This window comes from Theropithecus gelada, chromosome X (assembly GCF_003255815.1).
Source record: "Theropithecus gelada isolate Dixy chromosome X, Tgel_1.0, whole genome shotgun sequence".
Lineage (NCBI taxonomy): Eukaryota > Metazoa > Chordata > Mammalia > Primates > Cercopithecidae > Theropithecus > Theropithecus gelada.
In genome coordinates, this window is record NC_037689.1 from 18,580,147 (window position 1) to 18,603,526 (window position 23,380).

Genomic DNA, 23,380 nt, shown 5'->3' on the forward strand with positions numbered 1-23,380 from the left:
AATGGTATAGATTATCTATTCTGAAACGACTTTCTGTGTATTCTAGGATTGAGCAAATAAATATGTTGAGCCAGATTGTTCACTGTCAGAAAAGGTAGTTACAAATATGGAAAGGGGGAAAACTAGAACGAACCTGTGGTGTTGGATTGAAATATGAGGTATCAGTATGAACTTATGGCATATATATATATATATATATATATATATATACACACACACACACATATATATATATATATATATAGAGAGAGAGAGAGACAGATGTGGAAACAAATATGTGTGTAAATGTACACATGTGTGTACACATGCCCATGCATGCACATACACATATTTGCAAGAAGGAAATAGTTAAAGGAACTGACCTGCAATTTATCTGGTCTCTTTACAAGGGGGATATCCCTAGTGCAAAGAAAATAATCCATAGTTATAGTGATTACTGACATATTGGTATTTATTTTTTTCTTAATTTATGCTTTCTATTTCCCATTCTTTTGCTTTATTTTTTCCTCCTCATTTTATTCCAACTATGGATTCACCATGCTTCATTTTTTCCCTTCTTTGTCCTCTTCTGGCTTGGAAGTCATATAATCCATTTGTACTTTTGTAGTAGTTTCTCTTAAATTTGGCATACTTGGTTTGAAATCTAAAGTTAATCTATATTGGCCAGGCTCTGTGGCTCACATCTGTAATCCCAGCACTTTGGGAGGCCGGGGCCAGAGGATTGCTTGAGCCCCGGAATTTGAGAGACCAGCCTGGGCAACATAGTGAGACCCTCGTCGCTGCAAAAAATACAAAAAAATTAGTGGTACGTGCTGGTGCGTGCCTGTAGTCCCAGCTACTTGAAAGGCTGAGGCAGGAGGATCATTTGAGCCCAGGAGGCTGAGACTGCAGTGAGCCGTGATAGTGCCACTACATTCCAGCCTGGGTGACACAGTGAGAACTTGACTCCAAAAAAAAAAAACCAAAAAAAAAATAAATAAATAAAGTTAATCTATATCTTTACTGTCCCCCTGACTAAGGCATGGACCTTGAAATACTCTACCTCCAATTTCTCCTTCCAATTTTTCATGTTATTGCTAATATTTTAATTCCATCTTGTTTTTAATATACTCAATTTAATCATTATTGCCATTTTTCTTGCTTTTTTCCATTTTCTTAGTTTTTTTTTTTAATAGTCAATGTCTATTTAGATTTATCTGCATATTTACTAACTTCTTTCCCACAGGTTTACCAATTTATTTGCTCACCATTGCTTCTTGCATCCTACACTATCCTTCAGGATTCAAAACAGTTCTTTCTAAAGTGAATCCTTTAGAGGTTCTCAGGGTGACAGTCTGTGAATGATAAGCTCCTTTAATCTTTGTCTGAAAATGTCTTTATTTTGCTCTTCTTTGAATACAAAATGTAGTCCCATGGTGTGGCCGCTATGAAAATATGCCACTCAGATCTCTTGCTACAGGAAGCATAATTGACAGATGGCCTCAGCTGCTGCACTACAAATCTACCGCCCGTTAGCATGGAGACCACACTTCACACAGGCTGCTTTCAGTCAATGATTCCACATGGCAGGGATAATAAGGTAGACCCATTCCTATAAGACATGTGACTCCTCTGACAGGCTACTTTGGCTTCAGGATGCCTCATCAACCTGGCGGAACCTTTCTTAGAATCTCGCTGCAGTCTTAGACTCTGCCTATCCAACGCTTCTTTCATTGGTGTCAGACCTGCAGAGTGGCCTGAAGGCTCTTCCCACCTCCTGGGGATCCCTCCCTCCCCTTTTACCCTCAGAGGATTTCTCCAATCAATCCTTGCATATCCAATCCCATGTTGGCTTCTGCTTCTCAGAGGACTCAGACATGGTTTGTGAATTAAACCAATATAAAATGTATACAGTAATACAAGTCTCATTCCCACCCTTGCCCAAATCTACTATTTCCCTCACCACAACCACATTCAAACAGATGTACTACTTGTGTATCCTCTGAATTTGTTATGGGAATATAATAACATATGAATACATATTATTATTTTCCTTTTTCTTACGCCAAAGATAGCATTCTATAAACACTGCTCTGAATCTTACACATGTTATCTTCTAGGTCTTTTTAACTTGTTTAATATTTTCAGTCTTTGGGTAACTCTGTGTCACAGCATTCTGAAAAATTTCCTTAAATCTATTGTAGAGTTTATTTCTTCTCTTTTTAGCTGTCTAATCTGCTTTCTAACTTATTCACTAAATTGCTTTTCAGAAGCAACTCCGAATTTTCTAATCTTTACATTTTAATGGTTATTTTTCCCTAGCCTGTCTTTTCTTTTTTTCATAATGTCTTGCTCTTTTCTTAGCATTTCAATTCTTCTTTTAGGTTTCTAATTGTCTAAAATATACTGATTTTATATTTTCTTTCAAATTTTAGCCTATTATCTCTGGTTTGGAGGGCTCTAATCACTTTCCTCTTATTTTTTTTTTAATGCAGACCTAAATGTTTTCACATTTTATTTATGCCTTTTGATAACATCCAGAGGAAGTAATTTTGGCATGTTTCATAAATATCAAAGTAAAACTAAAATTATAATCCATATTTTCTTCAGGAGCATTGTTTTCTCTCTAAGCTTTACTTTTATCTTAGAATTTGAAGTTTCCTTCCTTTTTGGCTCAATTCTATCTTCTTCAAAAATCATTAGAAATAATGGGCTAATTTTTTTGGAAGTAAAAGTGAATTCTGTACAAATCTTTCCACTGGTTTACAGGTGAGGTAGTCCACCATAGGTCTCAAAGATCTTTGCACAGTCTTGCTAAGTGTGCCACACTAAGGCCTAACCATCCCCTGATACTGAACTGTGCAGCTGACTTTATCTGTGTATTATTCCAGTCTAATGAATGGCTGGACAGATTTCTGTAACACTTTTTCACTCTGAGCTAGGTTGTACTTTCTTAGTCCTTTCTTTTGGCCAAGGGCTATTAAATTCGGACCATAGGACATTATTTTGTGAAATCCAGATGTGCACCACTGTCTGAGTTCCATTGATAGGAAGTCTATTTGGATAGTTGGATTAAAATCAATCCTTCATGTTTCTTTCACTGTAAGATGAACTTTTGAGTCAATTTATGTGACAATGACTGAATAATAGCATTTAAGACTCTGAAGATCACACATATGAACACTGTAACCCAGACAAATACTAACAGAATATTTTATAATCAGACTTTATAGTATACTTTTAGGAAACAAGTGTGTCCAAAATTAAACTAAGACTATAGATCCTATCCCCCAATCTGAAGGGTCTATAGAACTAGCTATCAGAAGAGGGCCGCTGTTCTCCAGCCTCCAGGATGGTAGATCCACCAAAAGCTTGCACCATGAACCTGGAAAAGCCTCAGATACTCAATGTCAGCCTGCGCAGGAGCTGCCGCCCAAGGCTATGGGAGCCCACTTCTTGCATCAGCATCCTCCAGATGTAAGACATGGAGTCAAAGGAGATCATTTCGGAGTTTTAAGATTTAATGACTGCCCCACCGGGTTTCGGATTTGCATGGGGCCTGTGGCCCCTTTGTTTTGGTCAATTTCTCCCATTTGGAATGGGAACATTTACTCAATGCTTGTACCCCCACTGTATCTTGGAAGTAACTAATTTGTTTTTTATTTTACAGGTTCATAGGCAGAAAGGATTTGCCTTGTCTCAAATGAGACTTGGACTTTTGTATTAATGCTGAAATGAGTGAAGACTTTGGGGGACTGTTGGGAAGGCATGATTGGTTTTGAAATGTGAAAAGGACATGACATTTGGGAGGGGCTGGGGACAGAATAATACAGTTTGGCTCTGTGTCCCCACTCAAATCTCATCTCGAATTGTAATCCCCATAATCCCCACATGTCCAAGGAGGAATCCAGTTGGGGGTGATTGCATCATAGGAACAGTTTCCTCCATGCTGTTCTCGTGATAGTGAGTGAGTTTTCACAAGATCTGTTGGTTATGAGGGGCTCTTCCCTCTTCGTTCCTCACTGGATGTAACTATAGTAACAAAGGCTATTATTTAAACTTACTTGTCTCTATATTTTTAAGTGAAATAAATATTAAATTTTTTCTTTCTCATAGACATGTGTTACAATTTACCTACACTAGATATTCCTAGAATATGCACATGACTGAATGAGTTTTCTGATCAATTATATTCAAAATTTCCCATTGCCTAGGGAAGGCCAGGATGGAAGGGGTAGGAGGAATGGGAGACTGGTGCTATGTATCTGTGACAGAATCCTGACAATCTTCAGCCACCCCTAGTCTTTTTTTCTGCTAGCCCTTAGTGCCTGGTAAGCCTGACTGGTTTCATCCTAAGGTTAGGCAACAGGAAGAAGGTGACTGCAACCTTTTGCTTCTGCTATGACTCGGTTTCAGTTGTTGGACATAGAAGAGTACAGGCCATGAGGATAATAGTTGGTGAAATTCATGGGCCCTAGAGTACCCCTACAGTGGCCTACTTGGGCAATGTTAGAGGATGTCATGGGCTGTTGCAAGTTCTACCCATTGTGCCCAGTTCCCATGAGCCTTCATCCATCTGGGTAGAGGTGGTGGATGGCTGGGGGAAAGGAGAAATAGTGGCTACTGATTTAAAACAAATGGACTATATGGAAAGAGCAATAAACCTGGGACCTGGGGAAGGAATACCTTAGTCCCCAGGAGGTGTGGGAAGGGGGAAAACATTTAATGCTTTCTTTGTCCCTAGATGTAGCACTGCAGCATGGCAAAACAATCACTTGGCCCACCCGAGTCAGGCGGCAGCTGCAATTGGCAACACAACGCTGCTGCTGGGTTTACCATCCCCATCCTCATGCTATAAAAACAGAACACCCATGTAGGTATGGCAGGATCTGAACTATTTCACTGCACATGACACTCTCACAATAGCAGCACTGTTTAGCCATACCTGACACCCTCACAATAACATGACTATTTGGCTGTGTCTGACACCTCAGCTCCTTCCTCATATGTGCACCAAGGCAACTTTGATTCAATCTGATGGTAAGAATTAAGGCATGGAGCCCTCAGCCCTGGGTTCCATTAGCTATGGCACAACTCACTGTGCATATAGTCTCCATGCTCATCACAACATTCTGTGAGACTTGGAGGCATTGGAACCAGAGCTACCATGCTCATGCCCCTGCTGTTTGCCATGGTGTCTTACTCTGATTTCATTGTTTATTTTGAGCAGCTATGGATGGCAGGTTTACTCCCTTGCCCCTTCCAGAGGTGGGGGGCTCTTCTCCAACAAACAGAACAAGGCAAGACAAGATTTTTATCTCTTAATGAAGAATATAATAATTCTAAATGGACTCCTTCCCTCCTTCTCCTTTCTATTTGTAGTAATGCCCTTCTTTTTCTTTTTCTTTTGTTCACCCATTATAAATCATTTATTCAAAAGATACTGAATTTTAGCATAGTTAGAAAATTTTAAGATTATAAAATCGTATAAGTTTTTTTAAGAGTTCCTCGGAAACATTCTTTTCAAGGCCTGAAACCAAAACTGTTAAAATATTTGACACTTTTATCTCTTTTATAGGCAATTATAATTGACGTTTCCATGTCGTTTTCTTTTTTATGTTAGACACTCTGTATATTATAATTTTTTAAAACTGAAAACGAATACATATATATTAAAGGCTGCTCATTAGGAAAGAGAAAAGATCTGAGCCTTTAGTTGACTATCCATTTCCAGTCTTTTTTTTTTTTTGAACTTTTTATCATGTATATTCTGAAACACAGAAAACAAGACTATAATGAACGCCCATATATTCATCATCAGCTTTAACAACTGTTAACATTCTGCTAATCTTATTTCATCTAACTCCCCAACATTTTTTTCTGAAGTTTTTTTTTTTTTTTTTTTGAGACGGAGTCTGCACTGTTGCCCAGACTGGAGTGCAGTGGCGCAATCTCGGCTCACTGCAAGCTCCGCCTCCTGGGTTCACACCATTCTCCTGCCTCAGCCTCCCGCGTAGCTGGAACTACAGGCACCCGCCACCATGCCCGGCTATTTTTTTTTTGTATGTTTAGTAGAGATGGGGTTTCATCGTGTTAGCCAGGATGGTCTCGATCTTCTGACCTTGTGATCCACCTGCACTGGCCTCCCAAAGTGCTGAGATTACAGGTGTGAGCCACCGCGTCTGGCTTTCTGAAGCATTTTTAAAAAAATTCCTGAGGCCAGGCATGGAGGCTCACATGTGTAATTCTAACACTTTGGGAGGCCAAGGCAGAAGGATCCCTTAAGGCCAGTTTGAGGCCAGGTGTTCGAGATCAGCTGGGGCAATATAGCAAGACCTCCTTTTTACAAAAAAAATTAAAAATCAGCTGGGTGCAGTAATGTGTGGCTGTAGTCTCCGCTGAGGCAGGAAGATCCCTTGAGCCCAGAAGATAGAGGTTACAGTGAGCTGTGATTGTGTCACTGCACTCCAGCCTGGGCAATAGAGTGAGACCCTGTCCCCCTCCTTCCCCCCAAAAAATCCTGACACTTTATTTCACATAAATATATGTAAGTCAACATTTGGTTGGTTGGTTGGTTTTTTTTTTTTTTTTTTTTTAGACAGAGTCTTGCTCTTGTCGCCCAGGCTGGGGTGCAATGGCACAATCTCGGCTCACTACAACCTCTGCCTCCTGGGTTCAATCAATTCTCCTGCCTCAGCCTCCCAAGTAGCTGGGATTACAGGTGCCCACCATCACATCTGGCTAATTTTGTATTTTTTTTTAGTAGAGACGGGGTTTCTCCCTGTTGGCCAGGCTGGTCTCGAACTCCTGACCTCCTGATCTGCCCGCCTTGGCCTCCCAAAGTGCTGGGATTACAGGTGTGAGCCCATGACCAGCCTGTAAGTCAATCTTAATCCTACAGAAGTAAATGTAATACAAATAGAACTATAGCATATAAATGAAGAAATATTAGGTTGGTGCAAAAATATATTCATCCCATTCATTCATTAAAGCCAGGCAGCTAGGCACTGTGGTAGGTGGGGAGATCAGAAAGATAGCCACATGAGGACAGGAGAAGAAAGTTCATAGGTTATTAGGTGAATAAGCAAATACAAGACTTATTGATCCTAAATGATGATGATCACTTACTGTTTGATCACCAAAGGATAAAGATCACTTACTGTTTTAAGCCCTCTGCAAATGTCAATTCATTCATTCTTCACAATCATCCTTTGAGGTAAGCAGTATTATTACAGATGAAGAAACTGAGATCATGCAAAGTAAAGTAACTTGCTGGAGAGCGTTCAGATAGTGTGTGGTAGAGCTAGGATTTGAATCTAAGCAATCTGATTTCAGAGGCTGTGCCCTAAAGGGAAATAAAAGAGGAGACTACTTTAATATTGTGGTAAAAACAATGCTATCTGTTCATCATACTATTTCATTTCTTCCCTAAGCACACAAGAAGACCATATTTTCCAGGTCCCTAGACTTTAAATGGGCTGTATGACTAATTCTGGCTAATGGAACATGGGTGGACGTAAAAAAAAAATCTCATACAGTGATGGCTTCCCAAAATGGAAGGAGCTTGGGTCTCTGAGTTACTACTTAGAGGACAGTCCCCATCAGGTACATCTTTATTGAGATTCGTGAGCATGAGAAATAAACTCTTACTCCGTTAAGTTACCAAGATTTTGGAGTTTTAATGGCAGCTAGTGTAAATTATACTAATAGAAACACTTTAATTTAAATGTTTTAAAATTATGAAATATTTAAAAATATTGAAAAGTACAGAATGTATTAACAATCAGATCTCTATCCCCCGATTTAATAGATATTAATACTGTCACACTTCCTTTATGTTTTTCTTCCAGAAATCCGTAAGATAAAATAGCTAGTAACCAACAAAGCATCATCTTATCCTTTAGCCCTCCCTAGAAGTAACTACTATCCTGCAGGTGGTATATATCATCCGCATTTATATTTTTTACTTTTACTACAATATACTGAATTATAGAGTATTATTTTGTGTGTTTTTCTTTTTCTTTCTTTTTTTTTTTTTTTTTTTTTTGAGATAAGGTCTCGCTCTATTGCCCAGGCTGGCATGCAGTGGTGTGATCTCAGCTCTCTGCAACCTCTGACTTCCAGGCCCCAGCAATCCTCCCACCTCAGCCTCCCGAGTAGTTGGGACTACAGGTGCATGCCATCACCCCTAGCCAATTTCTTGTATTTTTTTGTAGAGAGAGAGTGTTGTCGTGTTGACCAGGCTGGTCTTGAACTCCTGGGCTCAGGTGATCTGCCCGCTTTGGCCTCCCAAAGTGCTGGGATTACAGGCATCAGCTACTGTGTCTGGCTTTTGTATGCTTTTAAAATGGACACAAATAGTATCAAAAAGTTCGCTTTTTTTCATTCAGTATTGTTTTTAAGATGTATCCATGTTGGTTTACATAGCTGTAATACATTTGAACAGTTACATAAAAATATAGTTATTTATTTATTTATTTATTTAATTTTTGAGACAGAGTCCTGCTCTGTCACTCAGGCTGGAGTACAGTGGTGGATCTTGGCTCACTGCAACCTGCGCCTCCCGGGTTCAAGCAATTCTCGTGCCTCAGTCTCCCAAGCAGCTGGGATTACAGGCTTGCACCACCACGCTCAGCTAGATTTTTTTTTTTTTTTTTGTATTTTTAGTAGAGACAGAGTTTTCATCATGTTGGCCAGGCTGGTCTGGAACTCCTGGCCTCAAGCAATTCGCTTGCCTCAGCCTCCCAAAGTGCCTGGATTACAGGTATGAGCCACCATGCCTGGGCAAAAATATAGTAGCTTACTTATCTATTCTCCTACTGAGAGACAGTTAAGATCATTCATATTTTCTTGCTTCTACAAATAAAGCTGCAATGAAGTTCCTTGTACATGCCTAATGTAAGATAGTCAGGAAGGTGTCTCTGAGGATTTTATCATTAAAACTGATTCTTGAAGGATGAAAAGCGAGCCAGGAAACAATATTTCAAGTATCTGCAACATAATGCAAGATATCTTCAGTGGGAGGGAATGGCATGTACTATGTAACCAGTGAAGTTACAGTGTAGTAAGGGAATAAGCGGCAGGAGATGGGGAGTTTATTGAAATTTCTGTGAGTTGAATAGATATCTTTAAAAATAGAAAAGTATTATTTATGAAAAATAATATTCTAAAGAAAAATAGGGTGAAAATTCAGCAATAGGACTATGAAACTTACTGTGCTTGAATTATTGGAGACCAGAGAGGTAAACAAAAGCTCCTGAGTGCAGTGATATCCCACCTCCCAACCAGATAGTGTTACCAAAATGCCAGGGGTTTGGTCTAGGTCCCATTGCTCCCTGCACAGAAAGCCAATCACTGAGACAACGACTATTGTCAGGGAAGTAATCATTCCATCTCTCTGACTGACTAAAATTGGGGGTTTATATAGTGGGAAAGGAATATAACTACATGTGGGTAAACAGGAATTAGGGAGAGGTAAGGAAATCATGAAGGATGAGGGACCTGGCTTCTCATTGTCTAGATATGGTGACCTGGTTTCGGTTTCTTGAAACTATCTGGGAGGCGTGAGGGTTATTTTCCTGAGAAAGGAACTCAGTTAAGACAAATATAAGTTTCAAGCTTTAAAACTGGAAGGGTTAATATCTATGTTTATTTTAAAAGACTGTAAACATCGGTTCTATGGGACAATTGGGCTGATTCCAGTAATATAGCCACTTGGCAAACATAGGAAGGGCTAGTAGAATAAATTAATGGGGAAAGAACGAAAATGTTAGTATGTTTGGCTGAGTTACTAAAGAAATGACCCATATTTAAAGCACTTTTGGAAAGTTTCCAATTTATCATTTTAAAGCTTACAGTAAAATATTTGACACTATAGTATAGGTACATACTTCTTTCATTCACATTTTTCAGTTGTTCCTCTATTTGGTGATCACATGATTCACACTTCAGATCGTTTCAGAACTAGCAGCATGATATTTTCTCAGCTCTTAAATTGACTGAAATGCTTCAGATGTTTCATGAGATTAATCTGATTTTAACAAAAGGAACAAAAAAGATTGCAAAACATGGAGAAAAAGGGGAATTTCCTTTAAAGCCTTTTTGATGGAAAAATGAAATTATGATACATATGGTTTCATTTAATGTACAGCTGCCCCTCAGACTCAAAAGGGTTGAAAAGGAATTGAAAAGTATTTTTTTCATTATTTCGATAAGATTTGCAATCACTTCTATCCAAAATGGAAAGCAACAGCAGAAACTGCATTCATTCAACAGATGCGGCATTCATAGTCAAGTCGAGGAGGAACCATGGGCATGGTCTGACCAACCTAGAAAAAAATGAGAACATTGTAATGACTTTGCATTTAGAATAAAACCTAAACTTCTTACTGTGGCCTCTAAAGCCATTAGCAGAGTAGCCTTTGCCTGCCTCTCTATGCAAATTAAAACCACACAATTAATTTGTGTAGGGAGCAAACAAATTTTGTTAGAATGTCTATAATCAAAAAGATGAAAGATAACAAGTGTTGGTGAAGGTGTGGAGAAAAGGGAACCCTTGTACACTATTTGATATGAATGTAAATTCGTAGTACACCCATTTTGGAAATCAGTATGGAGGTTCCTTAAGAAACTAAAAATAGAATTACTACAGGATGCAGCAATCTCACTTCTGGGTATATATCCAAAGGAACTGAAATCAGCATGTTGAAGAGATGTCTGCACTCCCATGTTCACTGCACCATTATTCATAATAGCTAAGATGCGGCATCAAAGTGTCCATCAACCAATGAATGAATTTAAAAATGTGGTATAAATACACAACAGAATACTATTCCGCTTTAAAAAAGAATTAAATTCAGGCTGGGCATGGTGGCTCACGCCTGTAATCCCAGCACTTTGGGAGGCCAACGTGGGTGGATCACCTGAGGTCAGGAGTTTGAGACCAGCCTGGCCAACATGGCCATCTCTATTAAAAATACAAAAAAAAAAAAAAAAAAAATTAGCTAGGCGTGGTGGCACGCGCCTGTAATACCAGCTACTCAGGAGGCTGAGGCAGGAGAATCGCTTGAACCCGGGAGGCGAGGTTGCAGTGAGCCAAGATCGTGCCACTGCACTCCAGCTTGGGCGACAGAGCAAGACTCTGTCCCCCCCCAAAAAAAAAGAAGTAGACAAGTAGAGAGTAGAATGGTGGTTACCACCAGAGGCTGGGTAGGGCAGTGGATGGGGAAAGGGGTAATATTAGTCAAAGGGTACAAAGTTTCAGTTAGACAGGAGGAATAAGTTCTGGTGATCTATTGCACAGCAATGTGACTACAATTAACAATAACCTTTTGTATCTTCCTAAATTGCTAAAAGTGGATTTTAAATGTTCTCACCAAAAGAAGTATGTATATCATTTGATAGATATGTTAATAGCCTGATTTGCTCATTCCACAAAGGTTGCATGTTTCAAAACATCACATTGTATGCCATAAGTATATACTATCAACCATTAAAAATAAAAATAACATTTAAAAATGAGGTAGCTGCCTTCCAGCAACTGTATCTGTAGGGGGTATAAATAATCCCAATGCATTTTAATAACTAGCACAATGATATTCTGTTCCAATGTGCTTTAGGACCACAAAGGGAGGGAACAAGTGAGGTTACACCTTCAGAAGCAGATGAGCCGCTTTCAACAATGATAAAGAATTACTCAAGTGATGACAGCAAGAGTATTCTAACCTTAGGGAACATCATGAACATCCCTTACACCTAAGAGGAGATGAAACTGCAAAAAGATGTTTGAAAGGGGTCGCAGCAACGAATGCTTCTAATGGTGAATCTCTACGTTAGCTGCATACTAGAATCTCCTTGGGAAAGTCAAAAAATCCCCAAGCCCAGACCTCACGCCAGACCAATTAAATCTGAATCTATAGGGGTGGAACCCCATAGACCTAAGTATTTAAACAAACAAACAAACAAAACTCAGATAATTCCAAAGTGCAGCCGAGGTTGAGAATTGCTGTTTTAAAGCAGGTGCAAAAAATTAAACGTGGACTTTGATAGGGGGACGGTGGTAGGCATGGATGAACTGAAAAGCCCTTCAGAATAGAGCGGTGACTGCGAGAGCAAGGACAAAAACTGTATGAGAGCCCGTGGCAGGAGATTTAAGGGCCGTTCTTGTGTGGGACTGACAGGATTTGGGGGACGGTGACGCCCTCAGCATACACCCGACTCTATTAAAGTTGAGTTATTCTGCCAGCGGCCCTGTCCCTACCCGCAATCATATTTTCTAGCACCTTTTCCCACAGTTTGAAAAAAAAAAAAAAAAAGGGCGAAAACGTTCTCCCACGTAACGCGCCGTGGACGTGTATGGGAGGAGCAAAGGCCTGAGAATCACAAGCGCGCGGCCGCTACCATTTCTTCGCGATTCCAGAACCAGAATTCACGAACATTTAGAGGAGGCCTCCCTCGGCTGTGTTTGTGCCCCACTTACGGAGCGATGGTGGATTTCTCTGGGCAAATTGTCGCCTTTACAACGCCAGGGGGCGGAGGCGGGAGGGAGAGCGGCAAGGGTAAGGGCGGGGCAACTGCTGACGTTCCCGCTGACGACTCCGACTCAGCCCTCACCCTGGTTTCCGGCGGCGCGCGGCTCCCTTTTCCGCTCTCCCGCGCGCGCACAGGTACCGCCTCACTCCCACGCGCCCCCCAGCGCTGCCGCGCTAGACAGCTGAGAGAACAGACACAGACTTGTCGGAAGGTCCTCTGCAGGTCCCCCTTCCGCTCTGCCGATCGACTTCCGCCTCGGGCAGTCAACATGTACGTTGCGGCTGTCTGGCGAAGCTGCTTCTGAGCGTTTGCGGAGGCGCAGCTTCCCCTCTGCGGGGCCGCCCTGCTTCCCCCCGATCCCCGCCTCCCCCCGCCCCTCGCTCCCGTCCCTGGGGTCGGCGGACTTCTCGCTACATGGGGGCGGGCTTCCGCGGTCGGCGCACGGCTTCCTGTTCTGAGGCGGCCCGGCGGTAGGCGGTGGCGACTCTGCCCGCTCCCGTTTCGGCGCGGTGACCGAGCGCCCGGGAGGCTCGAGGACCGCATCGTGTGCCGTTGCGCCAAGCCCGGTCCTGCGCCGCCATGGCCCCAGTGCAGCTGGAGAACCACCAGCTGGTCCCGCCCGGAGGCGGCGGCGGGGGCAGCGGCGGACCCCCGTCAGCCCCAGCCCCTCCTCCCCCGGGAGCCGCCGTGGCGGCGGCCGCTGCAGCTGCGGCTAGCCCGGGCTACCGGCTGAGCACCCTCATTGAATTTCTGCTGCACCGGGCCTACTCGGAGCTTATGGTGTTGACGGACCTGTAAGTGCCCCGAAACCCCTGCCTGTTCCCCAGCCCCCCCTTCCCGCCCAACCGGCTGAGACGTTTGCACCTCCCTCTCCCCGAGAGGCTGCTGTGTTCTCCGCTGGACTGCTTAGTCTAGAATTTTTGAACTCCTGGGGTTCAGCGGAGGTGGAGAAGCAGCTTTGTATCTGGGGTCTTCCTGGCAACGATGCAACCGAGACTTGTTAATTTTGCGTGTTGTTACACTTCCACTGAAAATTGTATGAAATTTTTGTCCGAGTTCCCAACAGAACTCTCTTGATTTCTTGGCTGGAATACATAATATTCGAGCTTTCAGAAAAAACTCCATAGACGGGAAATTTGTATTACAGCCTCTTGACGATACGTTTTAAATGTAAGCTGTTATTGCTTCTAAGTTAATAGAGGAGCTACATGCGTTGTGTATAAAATACAAATTTGAATTCAAAGTACTTTTTTCTGGAACTTTTGAGTGTTTGAGGTCTTAATGAAGTTAGTGTGAGTAAAATTTTTTTTGTATGTAGTCTGTTATTTCTTGGAGTATGAAGGGGGTTTATAAATCACCTAGTTACCCATGAAATGCCTTGGGGCATGATTAAGTTGTTAATCCCTTCAGAATAGGATCAGAATATACTAATGAATTTCAGTGTGTGAAGAAAAGGCACCGTAACATTTTGGGACTCAGTTGTACATCTTATAACCCAGGTTCAGAAAAAGTTAATCAGAATTTTATTTTTTATCTATTGCAAGACTTCAGATCAGGGTTATCAGTTGAGATACATTAGTATGCAGATATTAGGCTGTAAAGCGTCACAGTAATTCGTTTTTAGAGATTGATAACAGATACTTGTTTGCAGATGGCTGAAAGAATAGGCTCCACTTACTCCTGTAAAACGTCATTCTCAGTTTTGATGTACTGTACTTTTTTGAATGGGACAGAAAAAAGTAGAGTTAAAGAAGCCTGCCCATGGCTAATGAGAAATTTAAATAGCTGTCAGGATTAGGGACTATTGTAATGACATACCTCTCTGCACCATTTATTGTTGGATTTCATAAAAATCCAAGAATATCCATGAGAAAGTTTAACGTATGTGAAGGTCGCTATCCTATATAGAGCTATGGAAAAAAAATGTTGAAAACTGATGCTATCGGTGGTGTAGTTTGCTTTTCCATAGGGGATTTGTAGAAATTCCTTGAATTGTGGTTTTTTGTCTTTTTACTATTTTAGGAGTTGGTGTATGAAGAGAGGAACATCTGTTTTATTGCTGTAGAATAAGTATGTAGTTATAGTCCCACACCCTTTATATGATGATTCCCATATTTGTATCTCCAGCACAGACCTCTCTGATGAACTCCAGACTCTATATCCAGATGCCTACATTTCAGTATCTTGATAGGCGTTTCAACATAGCAACTCCAGGACCAAACTCCTGATTCCACTGTCCTCCCTCCTGCAAAACCTTCTTTGCTATCTCACTAAATAGTATCTCCATTCTTCCTGTTGTTGCTCAGGCCAAAAATTTTGGAGTAACTCCTAGCTCCTCTTTCTTCACATCCTACATACATCAGCAAGTCCTGTTATCTTTGTCTTCAGAGTCTGACCATTTCTCAACACTTCCACCAAGTGTTGGTCCAAGCCACCTAATCCTTCACCTGTGTACTGCAGTAGTTAGCTCACTGGTATCTCTGTAGTTCCCTTGCCCCTTCTATAGTTTCTTCTCCACAAAATAGCCAGAATGATTCTTTTAAAATTTCTCTACTCAGAACCCTTCGATGGTTCTCCATCTCACTGAGATTAAAAAGTTTTGATAATTGCCAGGTGTGGTGGCTCATACCTGTAATCCCAGCACTTTGGGAGGCTGAGGCGGTATCACTTGAGCCCAGGAGTTCGAGACTCCTGTCTCTACCAAAAATAAAAAATTAGCTGGGTGTGGTGGCCCAAGTCTGTAGTTCTAGCTACTTGGGAGGCGGAGGTGGGAGGATTGCTTGGGCCCAGGAGGTTCGCTTGAGCCCAGGAGGTTGAGGCTGCAGTGAGCATGATCGCACCACTGCACTCCAGCCTGGGTGACAGTGAGATCCTTTCTCAAAAAAAAAAAAAAAAAAAAAAGTGTTGATAATCACCTGTATAGTGATCATAAAATTTATGGTCCAAACCGGGACACTTTTGAGCATAGTGGGGCTGATGATAATAATGTCAGAACAAGAGGCATAAACCAGGACTGTCTTGGGCAAACCAGAAAACCAGAACATGTGGTCATCTTACCTTTAAGGCCTTACATGATGTGCCTTCTCTTTTCCTTACCTCTTTTTTTTTTTTTTTTTGTTTCCAACCTCTTTACCACTTTTGGTTTGTCCCTTACCTCTTTAACTGCATGTCCTGAAACTCTCCTCTTTGCTTATCCTGTTCTGACCACATTACCCTTCCTGATGTTTCTTTTTTGAGACAGGGTCTTGCTCTGTTGCCCAGGCTGGAGTGCAGTGGCACAGTCATGCTCACTGCAGCCTCTTGACCTGGGCTCAACTGCTCCTCTTGCCTCAGCCTCCCAAATAGCTGGAACTACAGGCATGTGCCACCACGCCCAGCTAATTTTTTTATTTTTGATAGAGACAAGAGTCTCACTATGTTGCCCAGGCTGATCTTGAACTCTGGGCTTTAAGCAATCCTCCCATCTCTGCCTCCCAGACTTTTTTTTTTTGAGACAGAGTCTCACTGTTGCCCAGGCTGGAGTGCAGTGGTGTGATCTCGGCTTGCTGCAGCCTCCGCCTCCCGGGTTCCAGTGATTCTTGTGCCTCAGCCTCCTGAGTAGCTGCGATTGCAGGCATGCCCCACCACACCTGGTTAATTTTTGTATTTTTAGTAGAGATGGGATTTCACCATGTTGACCAGTCTGGTCTCAAACTCCCAACTTCAGGTAATCTAATCTCCTTGGCCTCCCAAAATGCTGGGATTACAGGTGTGAGCCATCCCGCCCAGCCTCCAAACCTTCTTGATGTTTCTTGTTAGTGCCTAGCACGGTGCCATCTTCAAGCCCTTGCTTTTTCCCTAGAAATCTGTGTGGATTGCTTTCTCATTAGTCCTTTAGGTCCTTGTTTACATACAATTTATCAGAAAGATTTTCTCTGACCACCTATAAAATAGTACTCTGCCCCTTCACTCTATCCTTCTTACTTGCTGCTCTATTTTTCTTTACAGCACTTATTGCCACCTGACATTATTAGTTTGTTGTTCGTTCCCACCCCATAAGGACAGAGATTTTGATTTGTTTATGACTTTCCCTGGGGCCTAGAACAATGCCTGGCACACAGGACTTAACTAAGTATTTATTGATTTAATACATGAATGTTTAGAATTGTCATAAATCAATATATGGTTTGATAGAAGAAATAACTAGTGTTTGATAAATCAGTAGGGTGACTAGTTTGCAAGAATCTGTTGTACACTTCAAAATAGCTAGAAGAGAATAATTCAGATGTTTCCAGCATAAAGAAAAATATTTAAGGTGATAGATATCACAAGTACACTGATTTGATCTTTACAAATTGTATAAATGTATGAAATTATATGTACTGTGAAACCATACGTCTTTAATGCATCAATAAAAATATTGTTCAAAAAGAATTGTAAATCATGGGAAATTTAATAGGAAAAGTTATTTTTGCTCTTGATACACAGGTATACTAAAAAACTTTTTTCACTTTTGATTGTGGTAATTATTAATAAAATTAGTTTGGAAACTTACCATGGAAGTTCCTAAATAGTATATTTTCCCTAAAAACTGTCAGGATTAATATGTTAATGTAGAGCCCCTGTTCTAGCTATACTTTATGAGTCTTTAGGGAAACAGTTACTCATTTCAGTAACAAGTGATGCTTGTGTGTGAACTATCGAAGGTAAAAAGGACAACCTTGGCAACTTAGGTGGTTTTGTTTTGGTCTCAGATTTCTGGGTTTTTCTGCTTGTCCACCTCCCTTCCCCCTCAACATACACGCTCTCATCCTAGAGTTTACTCTCTGCCTTGACTTTTTAGAGACCTAGGTTCTACTCTTTATTATTTTTTGAGATAGGGTCTTGCTCTGTCACCCAGGCTGGAATGCAGTGGCACAATCATGGCTCACTGCAGCCTGAACTTCAGGGCTCAGGTGATTCTCCCACTTCAGCCTTCCAAGTAGCTGGACTACTTGCCACCACACTTGGCTAATATGTATTATTTGTAGAGATGGGGTTGCCGTGTTGCTTAGGCTGGTCCCGAACTCCCGAACTCAAGTGATCTGCAGCCCAACCCCCGCCCCCCGCCAAGCCTCCCAAAGCGCTGGGATTACAGGTATGAGCCATGTACCTGCCCCCCCCCCCTTTTTTTTTTTAACTTCTTTTAATTAAAATCAGAAAATGCCAGGATCTCAGTCATGGCATCTTGTCTTATTGTGCTTTGGTGTAAATAAATTTCTATGCCTTACCTCCCAACATTTGCATTTTAGAGCTTTTACCCTATGTGGTAACTTTCTTATCCATAAAAGAATTTCAAACAGATTAGGAGGAATAGGGGAAAGGGGAGGCAGGCAGCAAAGCCTGTCTTTTGTCCCTGAACTGATGCTGCCTCTGACATGAGATGGTCCTTTTAGGGTCTCTGAGGCAGGTAGGAGGAGTGGAAACAATGATTGCTGTTCTTTCTACCCCCGAGGCTCTACTCCCCTTCTCCCCTTATAGATACCCATCGTTCTCATTCTCCCCCTCCCTTGAGGTGAAGACAGGGGAAGGGCTGTGGATTCTCAAGGAGTGTTCTCAGGAGGTTTGGCATGTAGAGGAACTTGCCAGTAGCTGCCTTTATTTGCAGTCTTCTAACAGGACCTTAATTTCTGCTTCATCCCTCTGGTCTTCATCCCACCTAGCTCTCTTTATCATTCTGACCATAACTTTTAACTTCCATCTCACTGTCTACCCTAAGAATAGCAGGTAACTATAAGCCAGAGCTCATTTTAATATTTTCTCCTCCTTGTACTTTGAACCTCTGGAAGTAGTTTTAGTTTTTCTGTTCCTGTGGCACATGGGTGGGAGACAATCTAAATGGCTGGGTGTGTATACTTCAAGAACTGATTAGCTATGAAAGAGGCATGAGAGTTGTTTAGGCCGTTGAATCTTGGACTGTGGGATAGAGGTTAACAGAATGTGGCAATTCAGGAGGCATTAAGGATCTTTCTAGACATCAGTGGATGTGAATGTTAAATGGTATAACTTCTCTGGGAAGAAGCTGACATTGGTTGCTCGCTATCAATATTGGAGGACTAGCAAAAAGAAATTTAAAACTCCTATTGGAGCTGTTTAAAAGCAATAAAACATTTTTCATCTAACCACCATGCAACATAATTACTGTAAAACCCTTGACATACACTGGCCCTTTTGTATGCTTAGCTTCCAGTTTTGTCTACCATAAGACAACATGGAGGGATTATTGCTTGGAAACAGGTATCCATTGGATACAGGGAGGCTGGCAACAAAGTAGTAAGTTCTGCATCTGTGACCATTTTGGTTTTAAAATAATCTTTTCTCTGTTACCCTATGATATAGTGTGCTAATGTGGGACTTGGGCTTTTTAAATGTTTGAGGTTCATGCAATACGTTTTGAAGTATTTTGAATGGAGAGAAATGTTCTTTGGTTGGTTTTTGCCTTACAACCATGCTGCTGGAAACTCATAAATCTAAAAAAGCGTAGGTAGCCACATGATCCTGTAGTAGCTGTTTACCCAGTTTTTCTGAAACATTAATGTATTTAATAGAGTCAAAGTAAAGACTATTATCACATTAGAATGAAGGTATACATGTATTTAATCAATTTGTTTTTTGTTTTTTGTTGTTTTTTTTGTCTTAGACTGCCAAGGAAATCTGATGTGGAAAGGTGAGTATGAAAACAAACAAACGAACAAACAAACAAACCCTTAAAGTCTCTTTATTGATCAATCTATGAGTGTTGGTGTGTGGGTATGGGTGGTGTAGGGCTGTGGATTGGAAACCTAGGCCCAAAGAGTCTAGAATGATTTTTCACACCATGGGTTTAGGGAGTCCTGGGAAATGTAATTTCCTAACCCTTAACAATAGTTGGTGTGAGACCAGTTCTACATCTTCTATTCTACAAACCTTTATTGAGTGACTGACCTGGTCAAGTCCCTAAGGGTGATATTAAGATGTAGAAGGTATAGTCTGTAAAGGAAGACGCCGAGGAGCAGCAGACTGGCTTTAGAAAGTTGACTGCCACAGGCATGGTGGCATGCGCCTGTAGTCCCAGCTACTCAGGAGGTTGAGGCAGAAGAATTGTTTGAACCCAGGAGGCAGAGGTTGCAGTGAGCGGAGGTCAGGCCACTGCACTCTAGCCTGGGCGACAGAGCGAAACTTTGTCTCAAAAAAAAAAAAAAAAAAGTTGGCTGCTAATTTATCACTTGCAACAATGATGCTATTAAGTATCTTTAGAGAATTGACATTTGCCTGCTGCTCCTACTGTTACATAGTTAACATTTTGGTTCAGTTGGAGCTTGGAGCTTAAGATTTAACTTAAGGCTAAAATGTTTCCAGAGGCCAAAGGAACAAGCTAAACTAAAGTTTCAAAAAAATCATTTGATGGAGATTTAAATTGTAACTACAGTATACGGTACTTGACCATATCTTTGGCACTACTTATGCTCCTTGGTTGATTTTTTTTTTTTTTTAAATACCAAATCACTTGGCAACTTTTTAGCATTTCTTAGTTGCAACACTCCATTGCCAACCCCAGCTTAACTTTTTGATCGACTTAGAGATCAAAAAGGTAGAAGGAAAAGAGACAATTAAGGAAACCTGTGTTATGGTTTGGCTGGTCAGTATTAAAGGGGGAAAACATTAAGTCAAGGATTTGTTCTGTCTCCTGTGGGGTATGAAGGGAAACTGGGCCTTTGGAAAACTCATGTTCCCTATCACTTGGGACGACATGGTGTCAGAAAACCATGTTACTGTAGTTTACAAGGGGGACATCTCCATTCTAGTAGAGGACTGCATTTGGGAAACTGAATTAATAATAGACAAGTGTGTTTGCTCTGTGAGAGGAGCAGAAACATTGCATCCTCTATAAGCCATTGCTGAGTTAGAGTGAAGGTACTGAGGTTCCCAGCCCTGAGATCTGCTGGATCTTAATGTGTGTTTAACATTTCTGCTGTGTCTCAGTCTTGTCTCATGATCCTTCATAGACACTGGCAAAGAGTTATAATTATGCCCTTGATTCTTCTCTTTATAGTACCACTAATCATTGCTGGCCTATCTTTAAGAGAGCCTTTTAGGGTGCTTGTGGGCTATGTGTGCTCTCAGTAGGAGCTAGCCTCTAGCCTTCAGTCAGGATTGTACTTCAGCAAGAACTTTTACTTTGGTGCATTGTGTTATGGTGGTGGTATTGGCAAGATGCAGAGATGTGGATTGGATCTGTAGGTCATTGAACAGCTGTACTAAGATTAATAGGTCAGAGCCTACTTGGAGGGAGGTTGGTGTCCTGCTGGGTCCTGTCATCAGTCCTGGCTTGTTGAATATTTTTTTCAGTGTCTTAGACCATGAAAGATATGATTATCAGTTTTATAGCTGCTATGAAGTTGAGAGATGTAGCTAACACGTTGATTGACATTAGTAAAGCTTTTGGGGCTTTAGGATGAGATAAAAGTACTAATGAGTATTGGGGGAAAAGGAATAATAGTGAGTATAGGATAAAACTAGATATGGACAGACCTTTTATTTTTAGTACTCAAAGTAATTTCTTTAGCTTTGCTTGGATATTTTTTAATGTATCCAAGTTTGTCACTGAAATTAGTTTGGTAAAGAGTTACATAGTTAAGTTCTTTAATTATTCAATTTTTTTTTTTTTTTTGAGATGGAGTCTCGCTCTGTCGCCCAGGCTAGAGGGCAGTGGCCAGATCTCAGCTCAGCTCACTGCAAGCTCTGCCTCCCGGGTTTACGCCATTCTCCTGCCTCAGCCTCCCGAGTAGCTGGGACTGCAGGCGCCCGCCACCTTGCCCGGCTAGTTTTTTTGTAGTTTTTAGTAGAGACGGGGTTTCACCATGTTAGCCAGGATGGTCTCGATCTCCTGACCTCGTGATCCGCCTGTCTCGGCCTCCCAAAGTGCTGGGATTACAGGTTTGAGCCACCGCGCCCGGCCTGATTATTCAATCTTTCATGCTGGTGCAGGATGGGAAATGGTGCCCTTTTGTAGAATGAATACAGTTTCAGGCTTTGGTAATTATCAGTTTCAATTCCTTTCACTTACCAAAAGGGTTACTAATTACTTACTAATTAAATTACTCCTAATTTCAGTTATGAGTTGATAATTCATAACTCTTCATTTAATCCCTTCTGTGAACCAGTTTACTTCTACTGCCATATACTGAATTTAGTATATTTTTGTAAACAACTTTTATTACAATATAAAATCAATTTAAAAATGTGACTTACTGCTAAAACATTCTATTTGGTGTATTGCTCTGAGGTGAAAAAGCATATGCAGATAGTATACAAAATGTGACAATAGTTCATATTTAGATAAATACTTTAGGTGGCTCATTTTGTAGTGGTTTTAAGCAAAGGCTGATTTATTTATATATTTATTTATTTTTTGCTCAGCTGAAATAAATTGTGAAATACTTTTTCTAATATGTTGGTTCTTTAAGAGTTGTTTTATTTTATAGGAAAATAGAAATAGTGCAGTTTGCTAGCCGGACACGCCAACTCTTCGTTCGATTATTAGCTTTAGTGAAATGGGCTAATAATGCTGGCAAAGTGGAAAAATGTGCGGTGAGTTAAACTTTTTATTTTACTTTGTATAAAATAAGTTTTCGGATGTTATGATAGACATTTTAACCTTAACTATCCTTGCCGATTTGAGTGACGTGAATAATCATATTTCTGAATGATAATGTATATTTCTGCAGAAACTTAGTATTTGTTTATGGACACCTGATCAGAAAGAAGAGGAGGTAGCTGGAGACATCATTACATGAGGAGACTTTAAATATGAGACTGGGGAAAAAGGGGGAAAATTGTTAGTTTATATTTGTACGATTCCTTAGAATTTGCAAGGTTCTCCCTTACATTTTGCTTATTAATTCTTGACAATCCTGTGAGAATGGCAGAGTTGGTAATTTTTTTTTCCACTTTTACAGATGATGAAACGATAAGGTTCCTAGAAGTTATATGGCTTCTTCAAGGTCACAGAGGCTGATAACAACATTTTTCTGTTTATCTACTGATTCTCCAAACCTCTAATAAGCACAGGGTATAGGGGACAGAGGATGGAATCTTCAATAAGGAATAGCCCCTGCCTTCGAGAACCTCATGGTCTTTTGACTATTGAATCACTCTTTGGAATGCAAAGTGACATGCAGTGCAGTGTACCAAAGATGCTAAAATCTACCAGAAATAAAGTTTTATGCTATGTTCAAGAAGCGTTAAGGAATAAAAACTTGAGTTTTTTTTTCAGATTGTTCACTGTTGGCATATAGAAATACTACTGATATTTTGTATGTTGATTTTGTATTCTGCAACTTCACTGAATTTATCAGTTCTAATAGATTTTGGTGGGGTCTTTAGGTTTTTCCAAATATAAGATCATATCATCTGCAAACAAGGATAATTTGACTTCTTCCTTTCCAATTTGGATGCCCTTTCTTTCTTTCTTTTGTCTGATTGCTCTAGCTAGGAGTTCCAGTACTGTGTTGAATAATAGTGGTGAAAATGGGCATCCTTGTCGTGTTCCAGGTCTGAGAGGAAGGGCTTTCAGTTTTTCTCCATTCAGCATGATAATTAGCTGTGGGTCTGTCAAATATGACTTTTATTATGTTGAGGTATGTTCCTTCTATACCCAGTTTTTTGAGGGTTTTTATCATGAAGGGATGTTGAATGCTATTACATGTGTTTTCAGCATCAGTTGAAATGATCACATGGTTTTTATTTTTCATTCTATAGATATGATATATCACATTGATTGATTTGTATATTTTGAACCATCCTTGCATCCCAGGGATAAATCCCACTTGGTCATGACGAACGATCTTTTTAATGTTTTGTTGAATTTGGT

General features: G+C 40.8%; 2 protein-coding genes across 2 annotated transcripts in view; one reads left to right on the plus strand and one right to left on the minus strand.

Annotated features, from left to right (window-relative positions):
• Positions 1–9,797: 9,797 nt before the first annotated feature.
• MED14OS (MED14 opposite strand) lies at positions 9,798–13,136 on the minus strand. The gene is made up of 2 exons (XM_025372380.1): positions 12,712–13,136; positions 9,798–10,307 (listed from the first exon to the last, which is right to left on the minus strand). The coding sequence occupies exons 1-2, from the start codon at positions 13,051–13,053 to the stop codon at positions 10,248–10,250; spliced, it is 402 nt and encodes a 133-aa protein (XP_025228165.1). The 5' UTR covers positions 13,054–13,136; the 3' UTR covers positions 9,798–10,247.
• The window catches only part of MED14 (mediator complex subunit 14), an 86,867-nt gene continuing 76,258 nt past the window's right edge, over positions 12,772–23,380 (plus strand). Inside the window, exons 1-3 of the mRNA XM_025372379.1 lie at positions 12,772–13,304; positions 19,169–19,195; positions 21,993–22,098. Coding sequence (XP_025228164.1) covers positions 13,090–13,304; positions 19,169–19,195; positions 21,993–22,098 — 348 coding nt within the window. The 5' untranslated portion in view covers positions 12,772–13,089. The remainder of the gene's footprint in view (positions 13,305–19,168; positions 19,196–21,992; positions 22,099–23,380) is intronic.

Bases quoted from the DNA above. Each gene is read 5' to 3' on its own strand.
- MED14OS (XM_025372380.1), bottom strand. From the start codon at position 13,053: ATGCGGTCCTCGAGCCTCCCGGGCGCTCGGTCACCGCGCCGAAACGGG. The intron at 10,308-12,711 runs GTCTGTGTCTGT...ATTTTTTTCTAG, and splicing joins TGCAGAGGACCTTCCGACAA to GTTGGTCAGACCATGCCCAT.